Source organism: Spermophilus citellus (assembly GCF_964194105.1).
Source record: "Spermophilus citellus genome assembly, chromosome: 9".
Classification (NCBI taxonomy): domain Eukaryota; kingdom Metazoa; phylum Chordata; class Mammalia; order Rodentia; family Sciuridae; genus Spermophilus; species Spermophilus citellus.
Genome location: NC_138191.1, coordinates 121,594,655 through 121,617,140, shown reverse-complemented (window position 1 = coordinate 121,617,140; position 22,486 = coordinate 121,594,655). Strand labels below are relative to the sequence as shown.

The 22,486-nt window shown below is 51.1% G+C and overlaps 1 protein-coding gene across 2 annotated transcripts in view; it reads right to left on the bottom strand.

Annotated features, from left to right (window-relative positions):
* LOC308656021 (RH-like protein) overlaps window positions 1-22,486 on the bottom strand; it is a 40,650-nt gene that overhangs the window by 16,393 nt on the left and 1,771 nt on the right. Inside the window, exons 2-6 of one of the 2 annotated variants that reach the window (XM_081306634.1) lie at window positions 13,738-13,924; window positions 9,356-9,506; window positions 4,516-4,663; window positions 2,879-3,045; window positions 1,488-1,622 (exon numbers count right to left, since the gene is read on the bottom strand). In XM_081306634.1, the coding sequence (XP_081162760.1) occupies window positions 1,488-1,622; window positions 2,879-3,045; window positions 4,516-4,663; window positions 9,356-9,506; window positions 13,738-13,924 (788 nt within the window). Of the gene's footprint in view, window positions 1-1,487; window positions 1,623-2,878; window positions 3,046-4,515; window positions 4,664-9,355; window positions 9,854-13,737; window positions 13,925-22,486 lie in introns of those variants that run through there. The other variant, XM_081306633.1, reaches the window with a different exon arrangement.

Below are 22,486 nucleotides of genomic sequence, written 5' to 3'. Positions count from 1 at the left end.
GCCTTGCTAAATTGCTGAGGCATCCTCCTGCCTCAGCCTCCCAAAGTCGCTGAGATTACCAGAGGGCACCACGTGCCCAGCCTTGTTATGCACCCTTTGTTGTTTATATCCTCCTTTCATCTCAGGGTTTCAAAGTCAGAGGACATGAAAAGACATCTGTTCACATGCAGAGATGAAAAGCAGAGGGCCTTATCTTTGGTCAAATCAAGCTTTGGTCAATTCTTTATTTTGAGTTGGAAATGACTCCTGGAATATCCATCGTTTATCCAAATTCAGTCTTCAAAAGTCCTTTTTCTCTGTGTCAGTCTTCAAACTCTTTAGGATTTGTTGTCCTTAGACATTTCTCTTAGAAATACTTGATAACTTAATACTTGATAAATACTTGATTGGCTAGTGTGCAGGATTCTAGTGTAATCATTACCTGCTGAGTACTGAAGGAAGAAAAATCCATCCCTGTGAAGAATTAAACTGTGGAGAGTGGACAGCACCTGGATTATCAGCTGGGTTTTCCCTCTCTGGGTGCTGCTCCTCCTACCCACACAGTTTTTTTTTTTTTTTAAAGTTGTTTTAATTGTAGTTGGACACAACACATTTATTTATTTTTATGTGGTGCTGAGGATCGAACCCAGGGCCCCGCACATGCTAGGTGAGTGCTCTACTGCTGAGCCCCAGCCCCCAGCACACCTTTTCTATTTTTTTTTAAGAGAGAGAGAGAGAATTTTAATATTTAATTTTTAGTTCTCGGCGGACACAACATCTTTGTTGGTATGTGGTGCTGAGGATCGAACCTGGGCCGCACGCATGCCAGGCGAGCGCGCTACGGCTGAGCCACATCCCCAGCCCCCTACCCACACAGTTTGTTAGCAGCAGCCCATGCATAAGCCCCTCCACCCCAGCCTAAGTGACACAGTCCAAGTTAAACCAAGGAGCCCCTTTTCCAGAAAATTTGGAATTGGGACCAAGAGATTCTACTTGGCTGCTTTTTTTTTTCTGGGGATTAAACCCGGGGCCCTGTACTTGCACTCTACCAACGGAGCTGTATCCCCAGCCCTACCTGGCTGCTTTCTTGAAGCAAAAGACCACATTCTACTGTGTGGAGCAGAAGAGGAGGCAGGTCCACAGAGTGAGAATAGAGCAGATATTCAGGAAAAGCAAAGAAAGAAGCAGAGCAGAAACTTCTTGGCATCTTTTCAAATGCAGTCATTCCAGGGTTTCCAGAAACATCCCTGTCCTTGGGTTCTAGAAACCCTGGCATCCTTAAAACAGATCCTTCTTATGCCTGAGCAAATTTGAATGAGCCAAGTACTTGTTCCCCAGCACCCTTGCACCAGCCAACCAGGGTGGGTCCCTCTCCCAGGCTTTGAAGCCAATCTAAGAAGGACCAGCACATGCCTACCACAGCCCATGCCCCCCCAGAGTGCCCATTAGGGACTCAGGAGTCTGTTGATTAAGCCCAAGCAGAGGGTATTCCTTGTCCAGTTCCTTACCAGGCACTTGGCTCCCCCAATGGAGATCAAGCCAGCCAGCAGGCCCAGCACCATGGCAATCCAAGGGGAGGAAATCAGGTAGGCTGGCGCACTCGAAGCCACGCCTCCAGCCAGCACAGCGTTGTGCACGTGAACCTGCAAAGAAACAGCAGGGGTGAATGAGGCGAGGCCGGAGGACTTGCCCCAAGCTGGAAAGTGGCTGCACAGCAACCCTGTAATGTCCCTCCTGCTCTGTTGTCCCTCAGTGGGGACAACATGGCCTTCATCCATGGGCCTGCCCCAGTCCCACCCCTCAGGCTGGGAGCCAGCAGTCCTTCTGATTGGGAAGCACACAGGGAATCAGTGGGCAGGGGACGTTGCCCAGCACCCTGGCCACCCTTATTTGTGATGTGTTCTTGGGCACTTCGAAGAGCAGGGTTTCGCCACTCCTTGGGACGGGATCCAGTTCAATAAGCCAAGCCTTGTCCCTGGGTCCCATCTCTGGGTGTCCTTCACTCCTGCAGAGCTGGAGTCTGGTCTTGCTCACATCTGGCCCCAGACCCCTGGGCTCCGGCACAGGTTCTGGGCTTTCCTGACCCGATGCCAAGTCCTGCCTCCACAGACGACCCCACCTGTGAGCTCCTAGACTGTCACCATGGAGTGCGCACATGGCAACGTCAACCTCCCCTCAGCTCTAGAACTAGGCTACGAATTGTCATCGGTGGCCACATTCCCTCCCTCTGCTCCATGCCCTCCATCCGTCATTTTCTCCCCAACACCTCCGGCTGGTAGATCTCTGCCTGATCATCATGGGAACTGGCTTTGCCTCTGGATTTCTCTTGTGACCCATCTGTCCTCCCCAAACTTGTACCTAGCCCCCTCACTACGTCAATGACGGCAGCTAATGCCGCCACTCCACATTAAGCGCTTTATATGCATCTCTCTTCATTCCCACTTTACAGATGGGGAAACTGAAGCTCAAAGAGTTGCAGTGGCAGCTTGGCCAAGGTCATGTGACTATTGGAACATTTTTTTCCTTTTTTTTTTTTTTACTTCTGATGATGTTAATTCCATCTGGAGATTTCTTGGGAAAAGAGGAGAGGCTGACTAACCCTGATCTAGTCTGTTCGGCTGACCGGGGTTTATGGTGGGTAGCTGGTTTCAGTAACTGGCAGAAATGGGGCTCAAATGGGGGCCTGTGTGTATAAATACTGGTGATTCGACTACTCCCTGCAGAGAGCCTGTGACCCTTTGACAGCCTCTAAGTCCCAGGGCCGTGGTGGCCACCTGGCCTCCTTCCTGTTTTGCCCACAGGAAGGCTTTGTCAGCCATGATCTTTCCGTGTGGCTGGCTCTGGGGTGGGAGCAGGCATGGATGCACCCAAATGCTGCCCAGGGGCAGCCCCTCCTCACCAAGTTGATCTTCCCATGGGGGTGAGCCAAAGCTGACACTGAGGTGGCCGTCACCGCGCTGACTGCCAGGGCGAAGTAGGTGTTGAGAAGAGCCGTCCTCTTGTTATCTAGAAGGTTCAGTGGAGCAGAGTTGAAACTTGGCCAGAATATCCACAAGAAGAGAGTACCTGGGGGGGACCAGAGAGGGTCACTGGCCAGAGCCACACTCGGGCTCCAAAGTCCTGAGCCTCCGGGGCTTCAGAGGAGGACCCTAGAGCTGGAGAGCCTCAGCTTGATCCCTGTCCAGCTGCACCACCTCGGGGACATCCTGGCTCCCCTGGACCCACGAGTTGGCAGGAGCCAGCTAGCACGCTTCACAGGCAGGGAAACCAAGGTCCAGGAGTTGAAATCTGTAACCCCAGCCTCCCGAGCCTGTCTGTGTTAACCCAGGGCTTAGTTTCCTTTAGTTTTGCAGCACTGGGGACCGAACCCAGGGCCTCACACACGCTCACAAGTGCTCAACCACTGAGCCACAACCCCGGCCCCCAAAGGCTCATTTTTGAAAATCAAAGTGCTGGGCTTGGAATGTGGTTCAAGCGGTAGCGCGCTCGCCTGGCATGCGTGTGGCCCGGGTTCGATCCTCAGCACCACATACCAACAAAGATGTTGTGTCCGCCGAGAACTAAAAAATAAATATTAAAAAATCTCTCACTCTCTCTCCTCTCTCACTCTCTCTTAAAAAAAAAAATCAAAGTGCTGCTTCAATTTGGTCCCATGGCCCAATACTCACATACCTGCTGCTGTTGGGCCCTCCGCCTGACTTCTTTTTTCTTTTTTTGGTGGGGCAGTACCAGGGATCAAACCCAGAGGTGCTCAATCACTGAGCCCACAACCACAGCCTTTTGTTTTTGTTTTTGGTAGATGAACACAATGCCTTTATTATTTACTTATTTATTTATGGATAGTGGTGGGTGCTGAGGTTTGAACCCAGTGCCTCATACATGTGGGGCAAGCGCTCCACCACTAAGCTACAACCCCAGTCCCCACAGCCCTTCTTTAATATTTTATTTAGAGACAGGGTCTCATTGAGTTGCTTAGGGCCTTGCAAAACTGCTGAGGCTGGCTTTGAACTCATGATCCTCCTGCCTCAGCCTCCCAAGCGGCTGATTTTGCAGGCGTGCTGTGCAGTAGCGCAGGGCTTCTGCCTGATTTCTTCCAAGCCCCTCCCAGCCACCTAAGCTGGTCACTCCCCCGCAGCTTTTCAGATACATTACTCCCTGTTCCTTCCCACCCTGTTCCTACTCACGGCCCCAGTTTTTCACTTGCCCGATTCCCTCCTTTCAGCTGAGGACCAAAGGACTGGATGAACCCAAACTCCACTGTAGTGAGCCTCCCTGTCCATCGGGCACTAGTGAGGAAATGCTTCTTTCAAAGGTAGGAACTCAACATGGGTCCCCGGGAAGGGCCTCAGGCCCTCCATCGAGGGGGGAGAGAGCCATTTTCACCACAGCCCTTTGGGAGGAAGGATGGAGCCTCACCCTTGCTACGACCTCCAGGAGGACCCTGAGCCATCTGCTGTCCCCTAACCCCGCACACTTCACCTCCGCCCCCTTGAGGCTCAGCCCAGGCAGGGGGTCGCCAGGCCACCTTGTCCTTACCCAGCATGCCAAACAAATTGGAGGGCGTAGCCATCTGGGTCTTCTTCTCCGATCCCTTGGGAAGAGGCTTTGCGAGGCACCTGGCCACAATCACCCCAAAATAGGCCGCGAAGATGGGGAAGAACATGATGTCCATGTGGTGGTCCAACTGCAAGGAAAGCCCAGGGGTCGTGAGTGTCCCCATCCTCTGAGCCTCCTGGAGGAGGCACGACTGGAAGTCACCAGGTGCACTCCGAGCTTCTCCCGCCTCTGCCAGCCGCCTCCCCCTCGGAGGTGCCCAGGGGCAGCGGGGTGAATTCCAAGGTCCATTTAGGTGAGTCAAAGGGCCACATGGACGTCACCCCCTTCTTCCCGCTTTTCAGCTGCATTTCAACTCTGCCTGGAGGGACGAGGGATAGAAATTTTGCAACAGGCAGCAGCCAGTCTTCCTCGGATGCCACACCACAGCCCTGAGCGCCTGCTGGACACAGGCTGGTCTCACCTCTCGGGTGTTAAGTTAGTGAGACTTCATAGCTCACTTAGGGGGCTGCTGGGAGCGGCTGCAGCTGTGCCTTCCCCAAATGTCCAGAATTGGCGGAATTTTTACTGTCTCTCCCCGTGGACCCCACCTTGCTTTGAGCCACTCTGTCACCCCAAATTCCTGCAATAACCTCCCACAGGACCCCTGTTCCCACCCTACCCCACTGACTGTTCTCCAGGCAGCAGAAGTTGACCTGAGTCCCACCTCATCTCTGCTCTGCCCAGAGTCCTGCAGGGGGTCCCGCCTCACTCAAGGTCACCCTTGCTGGGCCTCAGGACACCCCCCGCCATCTGCTCCAGCCCTGCCCCGGCACTCAGCACCTCCTGCGCACCCCCTTCCACCTGCTCCTTCCTCACCCCGAAGCAGGCCCCGGCTCTAGGCCATTCAGGTGCCTGGACGCTCCTTCCAGCAGGGGCAGAAGAAGGGCAGGTGGAAGCCGTGGTCTGTCCTGGGTGCAAGCAATAAGGTGCGTTGTCCCCAGAGACTTCACACCACACCAGTGCCAAACAAGGCTCTGTCCGTTTCTTATTGTCACCCTGTGTGACCTTCTGAACTCCTCTGGGCAGACACAATCTACAACCCTGCCTTGCGGGGGTCTTGTGCCACTGTCCTCAGACACCCCTGTGCTCACTGCCCTCAGTTGCTTGGGCAAGGCTTCCCTGCCCGCCCTCCCTGACACTTTGTCCCCCACCCCCAGCTCTTCGCATTTCCTTTCTTCATTTTATTTTTTCCCATAGTATTCTTTACCACTGAACACACCACACCTTTTGGCTATTTTTTGTTCATTGAACCTGCCTTCTGGAATGAAGTTCCAGCAGAGTTGAATGGTTTCACTGCCACAAGAGTTCCCGGTACATAATAGGTACTAAATAAATGCTCCTGAAATGGATGAAAGACAGTAAGAATCCCTCTGTTGTACATAAACATGCAAGTCTATGCAACTCCCTTATGAGAACTGCAAAGAGCCAAGCACACACCTCTAATCCCAGTGACTTGGGAGGCTGAGGCAGGAGAATCGCAAGTTCAAGGCCAGCCTCAGCAACTTAGTGAGACCCTCAGCAACTTAGAGAGAACCTGTCTCAAAATAAAAAGGGCTGAGGATGTAGCTTAGTGGTAGAGCATCCCTGGGTTCCATCCCTGGTACCACAAAAACCTGAAAAGAGAGCACATAATACATATATTTTTGGGGGGTACCAGGGATTGAACTCAGGGGCACTTGTCCACTGAGCCACATCCCCAGCCCTATTTTGTATTTTATTAGAGACAGGGTCTTACTGAGTTGCTTAGTGCCTAGCTGTTGCTGAGGCTGGCTTTGAACTTGCGATCCTCCTGTGGGTCCAGTCCCTTCCTGAGTCTAGCTGCATTTTCCACCCTTGGAGGTTGGAGGGTTTCTCTTTGTGGTGTGTGTGTGTGTGTTTGTGTGTGTGTGTACTGACTATTAAACCCGGGAGTGCTCTGTGACTGAGCTACATCCCAGTTCTTTTTATTCATTTATTTATTTTGAGACAGGGTCTTCCTAAGATACTGAGGGCCTTACTAAATTGCTATTGAATTTGCAATCTTCTTACCCCAGCCTCCAGAGTAGGTAGGATTACAGACGTGTGCCACCACACACAGTTTTGAAATCTTCATTCTAAATTCCTTTCATTCTGGGGCTGGGGATGTGGCTCAAGCGGTAGCGCGCTCGCCTGGCATGCGTGCGGCCCGGGTTCGATCCTCAGCACCACATACCAACAAAGATGTTGTGTCCGCCGAGAACTAAAAAATAAATATTAAAAATTCTCTCTCTCTCTCTCTCTCTCTCTCTCTCTCTCTCTCTCTCCCCTCTCTCTCTCTCTCACTCTCTCTTTAAAAAAAAATAAAAAAATAAATAAATTCCTTTCATTCTGCCTAAGAAAGCACCGATGATATTCTCTCCCTTGGAACCAAGGAGTTGTAATCTATTATTATATGAAACAGAAGAAGCAGGAAATGAGAGTGTGCCTATGTGAGTCCATGAGCCCATAGTGATATAAATAGATGGATGAATAAATAATAGACGGAGAAGGGAACATGGAATTAGAAAACAGAGGTTGGTAATTGTCAGAGTATTGATTGACTCAGGCCAGAATCAACGCTAATCCAGCTGGTGGAAGCCGAATGAGAAACAGAGTATTCACAGGAAGCATTTCCCAACATAGGTTTATTAATTACAGAGGGCAAAATAGTAACTTCACCGTGGAAGATCCTGGCAGCCACCACCTTAACCAAGTGATCAAAGCTAACACATCCAGTTAACAGGACAAACCAACAACATATCTCCTGAAACGATGTGCTACAAAGGAAACATTGCTGTTGTAGGGTTTCTGCCAAAAGTTGCATGCACTCAATCTTACCAGGAGGAAATGGAAGACAAGCCCACATTTTGTTGAGATGACTGGCTTGTGACTTCAAAACACATCAAAATCATGAAAGATAAAAGGATAAAAGGATTAAGGGATTAAGGACAGATAAGCTTCTAAAAAGACACGAGCCCTCAATGGAAGAGGTGATTCTGGACCAGAAAAAAATACTTTTTTCTTTTGTTATAACAGGATATTATTAGGACAATTGGTGACACCTGAATAAGGTAATAATATTAATGTCAATTTCTCAATTGTCATCACTGAACAATGGCTATGTAGGAGAACATGTTTAGGAAACACACACTTGGTCTGCAGGGTTATAAGAAAGTCCAACGCGCTCTCCCTCCCACTGTCTGCTTCCTGGCTGCCTTGATCCCTGTGGCTTTCCTCAGCCAAACCCTCCACCATGACCCTCTGCCCCCTCTGGGGCCCAGAGCCAAGGAGTCTGCTGACCACCCAACCTCGGAGACCATGTGCCTACAACAAACTTTCCCTCCTCTAAAAAACAAAGAAGAAGAGAAAATGCTGGTGAAGAGAGCTAAAGTGAAGGCACAGTCAGAACTTCCTGCAGTTCCCTGCGGACCACGGCCCTGCCTCCTCCCACTCCTCCAGCTACCTGGACGACCTGCCCACACCTGCCCCTCCCAGCCGCAGTGACACGCTGCCTCCTCCCGGAAGATGTTGGCACCTGCCCTTCCGCCTCTGCCCCCGTCACTCTGCCAAGGACACCTTGGTCCCCGCTCCTCCCCTCTCTTCCTTCACCCTCTCTGCTCTGAAACCTTTCCCTACATTTGACTTCTGCCACCCACACCCACCGTCACACCTCAGGCTTTGCCACTCCTGACCAGTAACAGCCACCTCCAAAATCTCAAATTGAGCCCCAGCCCCTGTGGCCCCGCCCCCTTCCTTATCCCCACCTCAACAATGCCCGTCAATCAAGCCTGAGGATGATGGTGAAGAGGAAAACATCATTGCCATGGCAACGCCCCCCCCACACCAGGCACCGCCCCCATCACTTGTGGACTCCTCCCAGCAGCCCCAGGTGTGGGGATTGATGTCACCCCAATCTACAGATAGGGAAACCAAGGCACGGGGGGGGGTTAAGTGCTCTGGTGATGCTGAGCTGAGATTTGAACCCAATGGCTGCAGGATTAGTGGCAGAGCTGGGAGACAAACCCCAGTCTTGGACCCCAAGTCCAGTGCTCTCTCTCCTAAACCAAGCTAGAGCTCGGGTTCTCACGTGGGCTCTGCCACTGTCTTGCTGTGGGACTGTGGGCAGTCCCTTCCCCCCTCTGGGCAGCTAGGAAGTTCAGCCAGGCCTTCACTCGGGTCCTGGTTATGGCAGAGGAGCTGAGAGGGGCCTCTAGAGGGGCATCACCTTCACCGATTGCTCCTCCAAACCTACATTTTTTATTTTTCTTTTCAATACTAGGGATTGGACCCAGGGGTGCTTTTGCCCCAGCCCTTTTTTAGTTTTTGTTTTGAGTCGGGGTCTCACTGAGTTGCTGAGGCTGACCTTGACTTTAGGATTCTCCTTCGCAGCCTCCTGATTGGCTGGGATGGCAGGAGAGCATCACCATACCCGACTCAAATCTCGACTTCGAGTGAATGTTTCTCCCGGCGAGATCACAGAGGTCACTACGGACACACTGGCTGACTTAAAAGAAGACACTGGCCAGACAACCTGCTGGACGCTCCGCAGGTAGGGCCCGGGAATCCCTTCTCTTTTTAAATATCCTGTAATGATCTTGTGAATATCCAATCCGACAGGTTCCTATTGTGGAAATAGAGGCCATACTCTGCGGTGTTCAAACACTGACCACAGACCACCCCTCTGCGACCCCCTTGGCCCTGTCTTTATATTTTTAAAGGCCCTCCGCACCCCCACTCGCCTTCTCGCCCCTCTTTCCAAGCCCCCCTCAGCACCGGGAGTCACCTGGAATACTGTCGAGCCGACTGTCCTCATGATGCCAATGGCTGTCACTTCCAGTAGCGTCATCACTGTCAGCTGCACCAAGTTGGCCTTCCCCAGGACCATCCCCGCGGAGATGAGCACGGTGATGGCGCTCATGGAGGTCGGGTAGACACTGGAGGACACAGGGAGGGCCAGTGTGACCACGTGGGAAGGCCACCTCTCTGCCTGGCCCTGCTCTAGGCACTGAGGACGCAAGGTGGGGACAAGGAGAGAAGGCTTCACCCACAAGAGGGCTGTCGCTGCGGTGGTACCTTTTGCCCTGTCCCCCGCAGAGCGAAGGTGGCTCTGCGTGCCCATCCTACCCACGGTGCTCGGAGGCTCTCACAGTCAAGGAGGCGGCCCGGGCCCAGGAGCCCCCGGGCCTGGCCACTGGGGTTCTGCCCGGGACTTCTTTTCGCCGTCACCATGCACAGACGCTCGATAGAGGGCGCCCTTGGCCTGTCGGCCCACCCGCCATGGGTCCCTGACACCCTGTCTCTGCGTTCCTTCTGCTGGCAATGGAGAAGTTGGCTGTGGATGCAGGACGTGCTTGGCTCCCATCCCAGCCTTGCACCCTGAGTAGCTATTTGATCTCACTGAGCCTGATTCCCCGTCTGCAAAATAAGAATGATGATCACACTTATCTCCTGGTGGTGCCCTGGGGATGGGAAGGAACAGTGCACCCAGCACCCCCACGGGCAGGAGACCTGGCCCATGGCCAGAGGCTGGCATCGGCCGCTGTGCCAACCCCTTCCTCCTCTTGGCAAATGAACCTGCTCCTTGTGGGGTGCAGGAGGGAGGGAAAGCCACTGTTGGTTGTCTTCAAGGTGCTTATGACTGAGCTGGGGAGTAGGCTTCCCCCCCAGCCTGTGGGCTAAGAGCCTGTGCTATCGAGAGGCCAGAGGGGTCTTGGGGAGGAGAGGGTGGCGCCAACTGGACTCCTCAGGGGACTTCCCGGAGGAGGCAGCACTGAGCCTCACAGTCCACTTTCCCCTGAGCATCTTGCTCTGGGGACCCTCCACCCTGGGAGTCCTTGCTGTTGTGACATCCACCACAACTATGATCACAATGCTATACAACAGGCTTGTAACAACGTCACCACCAAAAGCTAATCCTCAGGGTGACCACTGTAAGACCGTGATGAGTGACCACTCAGGACCCCATCGTGCAAAAGACACTGGACGAGAAGAACCAACTCCTGGCAATGGCCGCACTCCAGGTGGTGACCCACCTGCCCGGATCCAAAGCCCGAGCTCCAAAGTCTGGACACAGATCCTCAGTGTCCACTGCTGACATAATGTCCTGCTCCAGGCTCAAGGACTTCAGAGGGGGCACAGGGAATGGGGAAGGGACCAGGAGCGACCTAGCTCAGGGGTGGCTGCACGTCCATCATGCCTGGACAGCTGGGCCTTTTGAGGACTCTCACCGACAAGAGCTTTGTGGTTTTTTGGTTTGTTTTGTTTCTTGTTCTGGGGGTTGAACTCAGGGTTGCTTTATCTCTGAGCCATATCCCTAGCTCTTTTCACTTTTTATTTTGAGACAAGAAGAGTGGTCATTGCTATTATCACCCAGGGACAGTCCTCTGGAACTTTCGAAATACAGCCTTAAAAATATCACTCAGAGGGCTGGGGATGTGGCTCAAGCGGTAGCGCGCTCGCCTGGCATGCGTGCGGCCCGGGTTCGATCCTCAGCACCACATACCAACAAAGATGTTGTGTCCGCCGAGAACTAAAAAATAAATATTAAAAAATTCTCTCTCTCTCTCTCTCTCCTCTCTCACTCTCTCTTTAAAAAAATAAATAAATTTTTAAAATAAATAAATAAATAAATAAATCTGCCTCCTTTGGTTGCTGCCCGCCTCACCTGATCTGACAGTAGCTACACAGCTTTTAAAAAAAAAAATATATATATATATCACTCAGAGGGATGGGGTTGTAGCTCAGTGGTGGAGCACTCGCCTAGCACGTGTGAGCCCGGGACTCAGTCCTCAACATCACATAAAGATAAATAAATAAAATAAAGGTATTGTATCCATCTATAACTATAATAATAATAATAATAATAATTTTAAAAATTAAAAAAAAAATCAGAGCCGGGCATAGTGGCGCACACCTTAATACCAGCGGCTCGGGACACTGAGGCAGGAGGATTGCAAGTTCAAAGCCAGCCTCAGCAATAGCAAGGCACTAAGCAACTCAATGAGACCCTGTCTCTAAGTAAAATACAAAATAGGGCTGAGGATGTGGCTGGAGAGGCTGAGGCAGGAGAATCTCAAGTTCAAGACCAGCCTCAGCAACTTAGAGGGACTTGCAGAAACTTAGTAAGACATTGTCTCACAATTAATTAAAAAAAAAAAGAAGGAAAAGGAGGGGGGAGGGGGAGCACAGCTGGGAGGTGGCTCAGTGGTTAAAGCACACCTGGTTCAGTCCCTGGTATCAAAACACAAAACAAAACAAAAATCAGGATGGTATTGGGGTGTCATTTGGTGCTAGAGCACTTGCCTGGCACACATTGAGCCCTGGTTCAAGCCCCAATACCACCCACAAAAATCACTCGTACGGTTCCTTTGGTTTTCATTTTCTCTCCCGATAATCATCCTCTATCCAGCTTTCACTATGTGAGGGAAACAAAGGACGCAGCTCGCCGCGTGGCCCCACCCTGCCAGAATCAAGGCAGAATCCATTCAGTGCCAAGCCAGGTGGCATGATTTCAAGTGAGGCCCAGGAAGACAGGCAGAGGACCCTGCCCCAGGACGGCCCAGGCGCCCCCATCAGCCCAGCTCTGGTGACTGGCAGGAGGGATCCCATTGTCCCAATGTAGCCCAGTGAGGGTCACAGCCAGGAGAATCCAGGTGGTCTGGGGCAAGGTGGCACAGGTCCCCAATGGCCCCATCTTGTCTCCAGGATTGAGTCAGGGACCAGGAAGTCCCAGGGGACATCAGAAAGGAGCAGCCCTGAGACACTGCCCACTCTGACCTGCTCAAGTGCAGAAGTCTGAGGGCTTGAGTGTCCAGAGACAGGCCGTCAGAAGTCCCTCAGGGGACCCTTGTTACTCCCAGGTGGATACCAGGGTTGATCCAGTTCCCTTGGGAATCAGCGCCACAACTTTTTAAAATGAAAACTGTGGAGACCCCCCTCTACCCACCCAGGGCCACTGGGGAACTGGCTAGGCTGTGTTTCACGTCACGACCCCTCTGGAGTATGTGAGGAAGCCTACAGATAGTTATATAAGCTGAAGCCATCGCCACCGCTTAGCTGTGTGACCTTTCCCTCTCTGAGCCTTCATTACCTTATATATAAAGGTTGGACCTCAACCTATAAGGGCTAAACAAAACACCTGTGAAGGCTCATGGACAGCTAGCTGTTCAACAGCAGTGCCCAGAAGGTCTAGGTGGGGCTGAGGTGGCCCCCCATCAGGAGGGCTTCAGATGCCCCAGGTGCCTAAGACGGTATAACCATTGTATGGACACAGCAGAGTTGGAAAAAAAACAATAATATTCTTTTTTTAAAAATTTTTTTTTCGTTGGGGGTGTTGGGGATTGAGCCCAAGGAATGCTGAACATCTACCAATGAGCTACAGCATTCAGAGAATCTTTTTTTTTTTTCTCAATTTTTTTTGTAGTTGTAGATGGACAGAATACCTTTATTGTTCATTGAGAATTGAACCCAGTGCCTCACACATGCTAGGCAAGTACTCTGATGCTGAGCTACAGCCCCAGCCCCCTAAAACAACAAAATTCTTAAGGTAACAATGTCACTTAGTTCTTCCTATCAAGTGCTGAGCACCCAGATTAACACCCTTAACCCCAAGAACGTGTATGGCCCCGGGTTATTCTGTGCTCCTCTCTGATCAGTACCACTTGTTGTCCACTGTTCGGACTTCTAGCACCACGCTTTAGCTTAGCTGGCTCCTGATGTCTAATACAAGTGTATCTAAATGCAGCAAAGTCAGTTTAAGGTCAGCAACTCCTGGTTGTTTCTTAGCCTCATCTCTGAAGATGCATCTTTTCAGGAGGCTGTCTCTGCAGGTGGGATATGACTGTTTCTTTCTGTTTACTCTTTTTCTTAATTTTTCCATGAGCCTTTGTTGATTGAGTGACTTCATAAAATCATAATCAATCATAAAGAAAGCAAGGACCCCGGGAGGGCTGCAGATCTGAAGGCCCATGATACCACCGACCAGGGGTATCATATAAAATGCAGATGCCCAGCTAACTGTGCATTTGGGATAAACAATGAAGAATATTCCAGAATACGTATGTCCTTAGCATGGCATGGCCTCAGAGCTAGAAAGAGAAAGAGACATTCCTACTCTTCTAGAACCTTCCCTCTCAGACCCTATTTCCTCAATGACCCAAAGGTTACCTGGTCAGTTTGTTGGGCACCTTCCCACTGAGGAGCCACTCGGTGAAGCTGTCTGTCAGGATAGCCCACTGGATGGCCAGGACCAGCATGAAGAGGCTGAAGGCCACGCTGCTCCAGCCTTGTTTCTGCAAAGACGCGTTGAGGAAGCCCAAGCCCAGGACAGCCATGATGATAAACTCCTGGAAGACTGCTCAGAGAAGAAGGTGGGGAAGGAAGAGGAAGAGAACAAAGAGAAGTGAGCGTGAAATGAGTTTTACTGAAGGCTGCTGGAGGGCCACTGGGGATCACTTAAGGGTGTTTGGTCAAATCACTTTGCCTGCTGGCCTCAGTTTTCTCATCTGAACGATGGGGATATCGCCCATTTCTGCACAGGGCTGAGATGAGACAGAGGAGCTAATGCTGGTTAAGAACCTCAGGCAGGCCTGGCCCACTGTGAGCACTCGGGAAATGTAGCAATTATTTTTATTAATGAGCATAATGACACGGACAAGGGCCGAACACTGGGATCTGTGCTTGGCACATAGGTGACACTTAGTAAAGGTGATTGCTGCTAATACTAGGGATCAGGGACACCCCCGGTCATGCACGTGAGAAAATGAGGCCACAGCGGTGACTCGGTGACTCGACCCAGGTCATGCAGGAAGGAGGAGGCAGAGGCAGGCCGAGAGCTCCTTTGGATATGAACCAAATTACCCTCCCAGAAAACAGTTCTCCCCTTTGCCACCAGCTGCGAGGGTCCTGGTGGGTCAGCAGAAAACATCCAGTGTCCCTTGCCTTTCCTGGCCTCAGAGCCTGAGTGGAGGTTGCTGAGGCAGGGGAGTGGAAAAGTCCCACCTGATGGCAGGGAGAGCCCCCACAGAAGGAAGAGCGAGCACTGTGATTTGATTCCAGTTTTGAAAAATGGTTAGCAGCTTTACAGTAGCACTAGGCAAACTTGAGTTCAAATGAGCACTTTCCAGCTGTGTGGTCTTGAGCTGGTTACTCAGCCTCTCTGAGCCTCCGAATATGAAGTGTATATGATGTGCTGACAGTGTTTAAACACTTTTCATATTCCATCTCCCTTGGTCCTCAGAACAGCCTTTGAGGAGGTTACCATCACCTTCCTACAGATGTGAAAACCAGGGTGCAGAGGCTGTAAGTAACCTGCCTACAGTTGGCCCTAGCCCCTGCCTTTGACATCTCCGCTCTCCGCTCCCTCCTCTTCCCATTCACATTTATTGAATGACAACGGGTTGCCAGAATCACATGGTAGAACACACACAGGGACTCAGAAGGGCACAGGCCACTGTGTCAATAAGCACTGTATTAATGCCTGGAGAGAGATCCTGGAGGGTTTTTCTGTTTTTCCTCCTATGGATACTGTCTCTGGGTTTGGGAGACTTTTACTTTCTTTTATTTTCCATGTTTAACGTTGTCTCTGCAGCCAGCATGGAGGCAGAACACACAGGAAAGGAGAAGAAGGAGGAGGAGGAGGAGGGGGAGAGAAAAAAGCATAATCTCCAAGTTCAGAGGTTCTGTTTGGTCCTGACTCCATCATCTCCTATCAGGTTAAACCTTATTAAACTGCCAACAGGGGGCCAGTTTTGACCTATTAAAACGTTGGTTGACATGTCCACCTTGTGGCCTTAAATGCTGCTTACATTCCTTCAGCTTAAAGGGGGCGAATCTTCCCTCCTCGGAGGGGGCTGGCAGCTCTGGAGGAATTAACACTCTGTTCCAGTGTTCGGTGTGGCCGGACACAAGGAAGACGCTTGATAAACGGTGGGTGTTCATTACCATCATTATGACAATCAGCACGATAAGAACTCGCTGCCTCTGGTCTCCAGGCCTGGAAGTTCTTACCACTGAGCCCTCCCAGACCCGGAGAGCCCCTGGACTTGGAGGCCAGCTATCTATCTATTTATTTATTTAAAGGCTCAAGCCGAGATTGATTTAGGAAACCAAGGATTAGCTACTTGTAGGGAGAGAGAGCACCCGCTATCTTGAGAGTGAGAAAATCCTACAGAATCCTTTCAAGTCCACTTCCATAGAAGAGGGCACACACCCAGGGTCCTCCACATCTGGGTACCTTTGGTGGCTGTTGATGTTTCCAGATCAATCAGACAACCCCGGGATGCAGGAGGCCCCCAAGGAAGGACGACTACCCCAGGATCTGGGGGCTTGGACAGTGGGTGGGGACAGGGTTAGGAGGATCCGACTCTGTACCCCCACACCCAGACACGGTGCAGGAAATGTGTCCGTCTCCTGCTTGTGTCCTCCTGGCCATAGGGCAAGATCCCTTCAGGAGCCCGTGGGGCCCAGGGAGGTACAATGGCCAATGGCAGGCACCACTGGGAATGGGGAGGCCTGTGGCCGGGTGGGCACAGCACACCCCACTTGAGATATTTAAGTTCCACCTTTTGGCAGACACTGTTGTTAAACAAAGCTCAGCCGCCATTTTGCTGCAATGTTGTCTGCACAGGGCCCAGACCTACTGAAGATCCAGGGATAAGGGACAGCCCTTTATTTTCCTCAAGGGGACCAAAGAGAATGTGTGACTTTCCCAACGCCACCCGGCACACCCCAGTGGATCCCAGCTCTGAACTCCTGGTGCAGGGTCCCTCCTCCAGGCCTCGGTTTCCCTATCTGCAACACGTGGAAGCTGGGGTTCACATTCCTACAGGCCCTACAGGTCCTTGCAGTTCTAGAATATTCTGAAGAGCCATTTAGGGGAGGGAGGAGAGTGAAGACTCCCCAGGATGAGGGCAGAGGTGGGGCCCTGGGTCTAGAATGTCAAAGAAGAGGGCCGGAGAGGGGAGATTTCATGGCCTAGATGTCAACTTGATTCCAGGTGTCAAAGCTCATGGCCTTCTTCCCCAAGTCCCCGTACTGTCCTGGAGGGGGGAATCGTGCCCTGCCAAGAAGAGGAAATTAGGGCAGCAGTTTCCAGGAGCTGTTGACAGGACCCACGCACCCCAGCTGGTGGGTAATGTTCAGCTCAGGCTCCTCCTCCCTGGGCCCCTGTACCCTCTCACTTCCTCCCGGGCCCAGACCCACTCAATTCCTGACTCACTCCCTGGGGCCCCACTCAGGGCACCTCCATTGGTGTCAACCGCCCGCATCAGCCATGGGTCTGATAAGCTAATGGACACAAGGTGTTCAGGGGTGATAAGAAGTGGGTGTGCTGCGGGGGCCTGCAAGAACTGGGCCCAGAGATGGATTTGAAGTCAGGCCTTTTGGAGAGGTTAATGAAAACCCATGACTTGGAGAAAGAAGGCCCAACCAGGCAGCCGGCTAGCCTCCCTGTGAACAGCAGGGACGTGGAGGATGCCCACCCTCAGGGCAAGTGCTTCCCAGCCCCGCCCTCCACAGCCCAGGATCCCCTTTTGCATCTGGATCAAGGGAGACATGGTGCTGTTTACCTGGCCGGTCCACACAGCCAGTGCGGGGGCAGGGTGTGAATTCCAACAGTCCTCCCCACTGTGTGGTCCTGCCTCTCCATGCAGCGTGGACCGAACAGTGGCGAAGCGTGTGGGCATCTGTGCAGGTGCCAGGGTTCAGGACCTGGCTCCGCCTGTGTCCCAGTAAAATGGTGGGGAAACAATGGCATGAGCCACCCTCAGAGGAGCCTTGTGGGCACTGAGCTCACTGGCCCTGCAAATTGCTTCACCCAGCCTCGGGGGCCCACTCCCGGCCCCTGCCAGTCACCAGCTGTGTGGCTTTGGACAAGACTGTTCCCTCCCCAGGCCTGGTCATTCACTTGCAAAGAATGAACTGTGGATAATGCAGTTCGCCTCTCAGAGTCCATCTCATGGCCAGCGGCCTCCTGTGGGGGTGCCCCTGTGATTCTGGATGTGCCCACGCCCATCGGCCCCTCCCTCTGGCCCATGGAAAAGTGAGCACTAATATCCCTGAAGCCTGGGCCTGTTTCTGTGTCCAGGCCCTGGGATGGACCCCCACCCTGTGCTCCCCTCTGTTGATTGGGACGACCTCCACGGCCTGCCTGCCTCCCTCCTCCACGGCCTCTACACCCACTCAGCTCCCACCGGCAGCAGCTCAGGAAGAGGAAAGGAGATTTCCCAGAGGGACAGTCTAAGACCGAGCTACGGAAGGTGCCAGGGTTCAGGGTATTTCCATGTCGCTGGAAAAGCCCTCCTGTCTTCCCGTAGCCCTTCTCTGTGCTCTGAGAAGTACAGGGGCACCGGGTGGTGTCGACAGCACAGGATTGGGATGGTCTCCCAATGAGGCAGCCCCCAATGAAACATGGCTTTGGCCAGTGGGACAGGCAGAGGCTTGCCAAGCACCCCACACCAGGGCTTACCCTCTCTTACTGTGGGGCGGCTTCTAGTGCCAGATGAGGGTATGGGAGAGCCCGCCGCCACAGTCAAGGTCCTAGCTGCCACCAGTTCTTACTGCTGGCAGGCAGATGAGGTCATGAGAGATGATCCCACCCTAGTCAAACCTCCCCAGTACAGATGCAAGAGTGACCCTCAGCGAAACCACCAGAAAATTTGTCCATCTGATGAGCCCCACTCAATTGCTGAGTCACAGAACCCTAGTCATAAGCAAATTAAATGGTTGCTATTTTAAGTCACTAAGTTTGGGGTTGGTTGTTATGGTGCCATTGATCATCAGTAGACTTTGCTTCTCCTCAGTATCACACAGGCACCTCTGTTCAAGAGGACAAGGAACACATCATTGTGCATTTGCCCCACATCTGTTCCCTGTCCTTGTACTTCTCATCTCAGGAACGGGCACAGCCATCCACCAATCACAAGCATGGACACATGGTTGACTCCTCCCTCTTTCACCAAGTACAGCTGATCTTCTCTCCTAAACATCTCTTGCTCCGATGCTCATCTGACCTCATTTATAGTCAGTAGAACAAGGAACACACTCCTCAGAAGATGTCCCAGACATCCACAGGGCTGGAGCAAGAAACCATTAACATTTCTAGTTTCATTTTCACCTAAAAAGAAATTAAAGCTGATAAAAATATAATAATGTAATAGTAGTAAGAGCTGATACTGTTTATCAATCTATATAATTATTCTTTGGCATCCTTTTGATAACTTAATGCAATAAGTATTGTCACCGTGTGACAGAGGTTGCAAAGAGGCAGAGAGAGGTTGAATCATTTGCCTAAAATCTCACAGTTAATAAGCTGCAGGGGCAAAATTTGAGCTGGTCTAGCTTCCGTAGTCTCCAGCTTTCATGTGCATTAGAATCTCCTAGAAGATTCTTAAAAACACAGATGGCTGGGCCCCGTCCCCAGAATTTCTGTTTAGTATGCCTGAGAATCTGCATTTCTCATGGATACTGAGACAGCTTGTTTAGGGACTACACTTTGAGAACCACAGGTCTAGGTTATTCTTCCAAAAAGTACTTAGTCAGTTTTCAACTTAATATTCAGGTCAACCCGGGACCCCCCTCAATGTGCTTGGCCTGTCAGTCTCCATGCTCCTGGGCTCCGAAGCTGTCCTGAGGGAATACTGGGCTACTGGGAAGGTCCATAAGTGCTTCTTCATCATGATCACATTGCAAGGAATGGCAGAGCTTTTAAATTTTTTCTTAAACTGTTACAGAAAATGGTAAGCATACAAAGACAGAGAGAGAGAGAGAGAGAGACAGAAGGAGAGAGAGAGAGAGAGAGAGAGAAAGAGAGAGAACATAGCATGGTGATTCCCACGTACCTATTACTAAATTTCGATGATTGTCACATGAAATTGCTCCTCTCCATCTTTTATTTATTTATTTGTTTGTTTATTTATTTATTCATCTATCTATTTATTTATTTTTGCATTAGGCAAACCCCAGATACCACACCACTTTAATATGCTTATCAACAGATAGGAACCTAAAACAAAACAAAACAAAAACATATGCTTTTACCACACCTAACAAAATTAGCAATCTTTCTTGTATGTCATACAATATTCATGTTATATCCAAATTTTCTGATTAACTCAAAATGTCTTTTTTGATTTGGCAGGTTTAATTATTTACTATCGTTTACACGGCCGGGATTAGATTAAGTGGACAGACAGATCAAGCTACCTCGGTTTAACTCAACTAACCTACACAAAATGGACTCATGACTTAACTGACACCCGCAAAGAAACACAGATGGCCGGCCAAACGCTAAGGCCAGCCAGGAGGACAGAAAGAGAAGGGAAGAGCAAGATGCCTCCTGCACAACCCTCCATTCACTCAGAGGCTAAAAAAAGTCCATCAAAAGTCAGATCTGGCCAGGTGCGGTGGCACACACCTGTAATCCTAGCAGCTCTGGAGGCTGAGGCAGGAGGATCACAAGTTCAAAGCCAGCCTCAGCAAGGATGAGGCTCTAAGCAACTCAGTGAGACCCTGTCTCTAAACAAAATACAAAATAGGGCTGGGGTGGTTGAGTGCCCCTGAGTTCAACCCCCAGTACCAAAAAAAAAAAAAAAAAAAAAAAAAAGTCAGATCTGAGAGGAACTTAATCAAGACAACTTGAGGACTGGGGCTGTGGCTCAGCGGTAAAGCACTTGCCCAGCATGTGCAAGGCCCTGGGTTTGATCCTCAGCACCATGTAACAATAAATAAGTAAAATAAAGGTTTTGTGTCCAACTACAACTAAAAAAAATAAATATCTTAAAAAAAGACAACTTGAAATTATTAAGAAGGTACTGAATATCATGTGCTTCATTTTGATCTCTTTAAACATTTTAAATGTGCGCATAGTTTATATATATATAGGCTTTTTTTTTTTCAGGCAGAGTCTTGCTGTGCTCCCAGTCTGGCCCCGGATCTTTCAGCCTCGGCCTCCCAAGTAGCCTCCCAAGTAGCTGGGTCTACAGACATGCTCAAAAACGCCTGCCTACAGTTGGGGTGCGGTCAGTGGGCAGCGCTTGCCTAGCAGATGGGAGCCCTGGTTCCATCCCCAGCATCGTGGGAAGAAGAAAAAGAAAGGTGGGCACCATGAGACGTTTGAAGCCCTCTGCAGGTGGACAGTTGGGACGACCACCTCACTGGTCTCATGCCCCGGGTTCCCCATGGTCCAAACCCAAGCTCTTGCGGTTCCTGCGTCCTGTCAGGTCAGCAGAATGGAGGCCAACTCCCTGCTCAACCGCTGGGGCTCCCGCTCCCTTTCTGCTCCAGCAACACCACAGTGTCGAACCCTGGCCAGGACCCCGCTCCGGGGGCTGCCCTCCCTTCCCTCGTGGTTAACTCCTATGGAGCCCAGAGACCTGGCTGGGCAGTCCACCTCCCTTCAGGAGCCTCCCTGTCGCCCCGGGTCCTCCCCCTGTGCGTCCACAGGAAGCGAGTTTCTGACGACACTTTAAACTCAGGTTAGCCGCACAGAGCGGGTGGAGAACGAGGTCCCAGGTGCCAACCTGTGGGTTTGGATGAGTGGCTCCTACACCTCCTGGTTAGGTGACAAATGAGTGACCGTCCTGTACAGAACACAATGGTTCAATGCGTGGAAACTAAAACCAGGATGCCTAAATTTAGATCTGCTATGCTATCACTAGCTGGGCAACCTTGGGCAAATTACTAAACGTCCACGTGGGCAGTTTCCTCGTGAAAAACCGAGACCATAATAGGACTTACGTCATAGTGTTGCCGTGAGGCTTAATGTAAAGCACATGGTGCGTTGCCTGGTACCAACAAAGTAGGTGCTCAGTAAACACCAGCTCTAACCTGCAGGTATCTGGAACCCAAGCTGGATGTGCATGATTGAATGGAGAAACAAACGGATGCACTGAATTGGAATACAGATCGTACTGGATTAAGAAAAATAAATAAATTGAGGGCTGGGGTTGTGCCTCAGTGGTAGAGTGCTTGTCTAGCATGTGTGAGGCACTAGGTTCAATTCTTAGCACCATGTATCAATAAATAGAATAAAGGTCCATTGACAACTAATTTTTTTTTTAAATGAACTAAAATTATGCCCAGGTCTTGCTCCTGTGGCGCTGAGAGCCAGGCTTCAGTGGGTGGGCGGTCCCTTCCCTGAATTGCTTCTGTTCGCATTGCCTCTGCCGGGGAACCCTGGGTGCCTCCCCTTCAAATCCAGTTCACTATTCCATTGACATCACTTAGGAAATGCACACATCTGGACTCGGGCTGCATTGATACCTTGAGGACATCTTGCAAGGAGACCATCTACTGCCATTAACAATCTATCAGCCCAACCAGAGACTTGAAATATGTCTCAAGATTAAAAAAAAAAAAACAAAAACAACCAAGTCACACCGCAGTGGACATCTGTCTTGTTTATAGTTGTTCTCATCACAGTCTCGGGATATTTTTAGCTGCACATAAAATAACCACCATCCTACACGCTCCTTCAGTCATGCCTTCTGGCTCTGGTTTTGCAGGCAGAATGCAGACTTTCCAGCCAGTAAGAGAGAAGAAGGCAGGGGAGGGCTGCCGAGAGAGTACCGGAAGGAACAGGAGGGACCCCCAAAAGGAAGGAAACTCCCCAGATCAACAGCCACCACGCGAAATTCCTTGCTGCCAAAGAAGCAAAGAAGCTGAGAATCACAAAGACCCCTCGGCCCAGGGAATTCGGGGTACACCCAAAGGAGGCCCCAAGCTCTGTGCCCACAAACCCAGGAGGGCTTCGTGGAGGAGTTGATGCCCGCTGCTCACATCTCCAGCTGGTGCACTCCATGGAGGAAGAAGAAACCTCCTCTCCTTGGGACTTTGGTGGAAAGGAACACCTCCGTCCTGTCCTTGGGGAGCCTCAGACCTTCCGCCCCGGGGCCCTGTTCACCTCTGTGAGCACCTC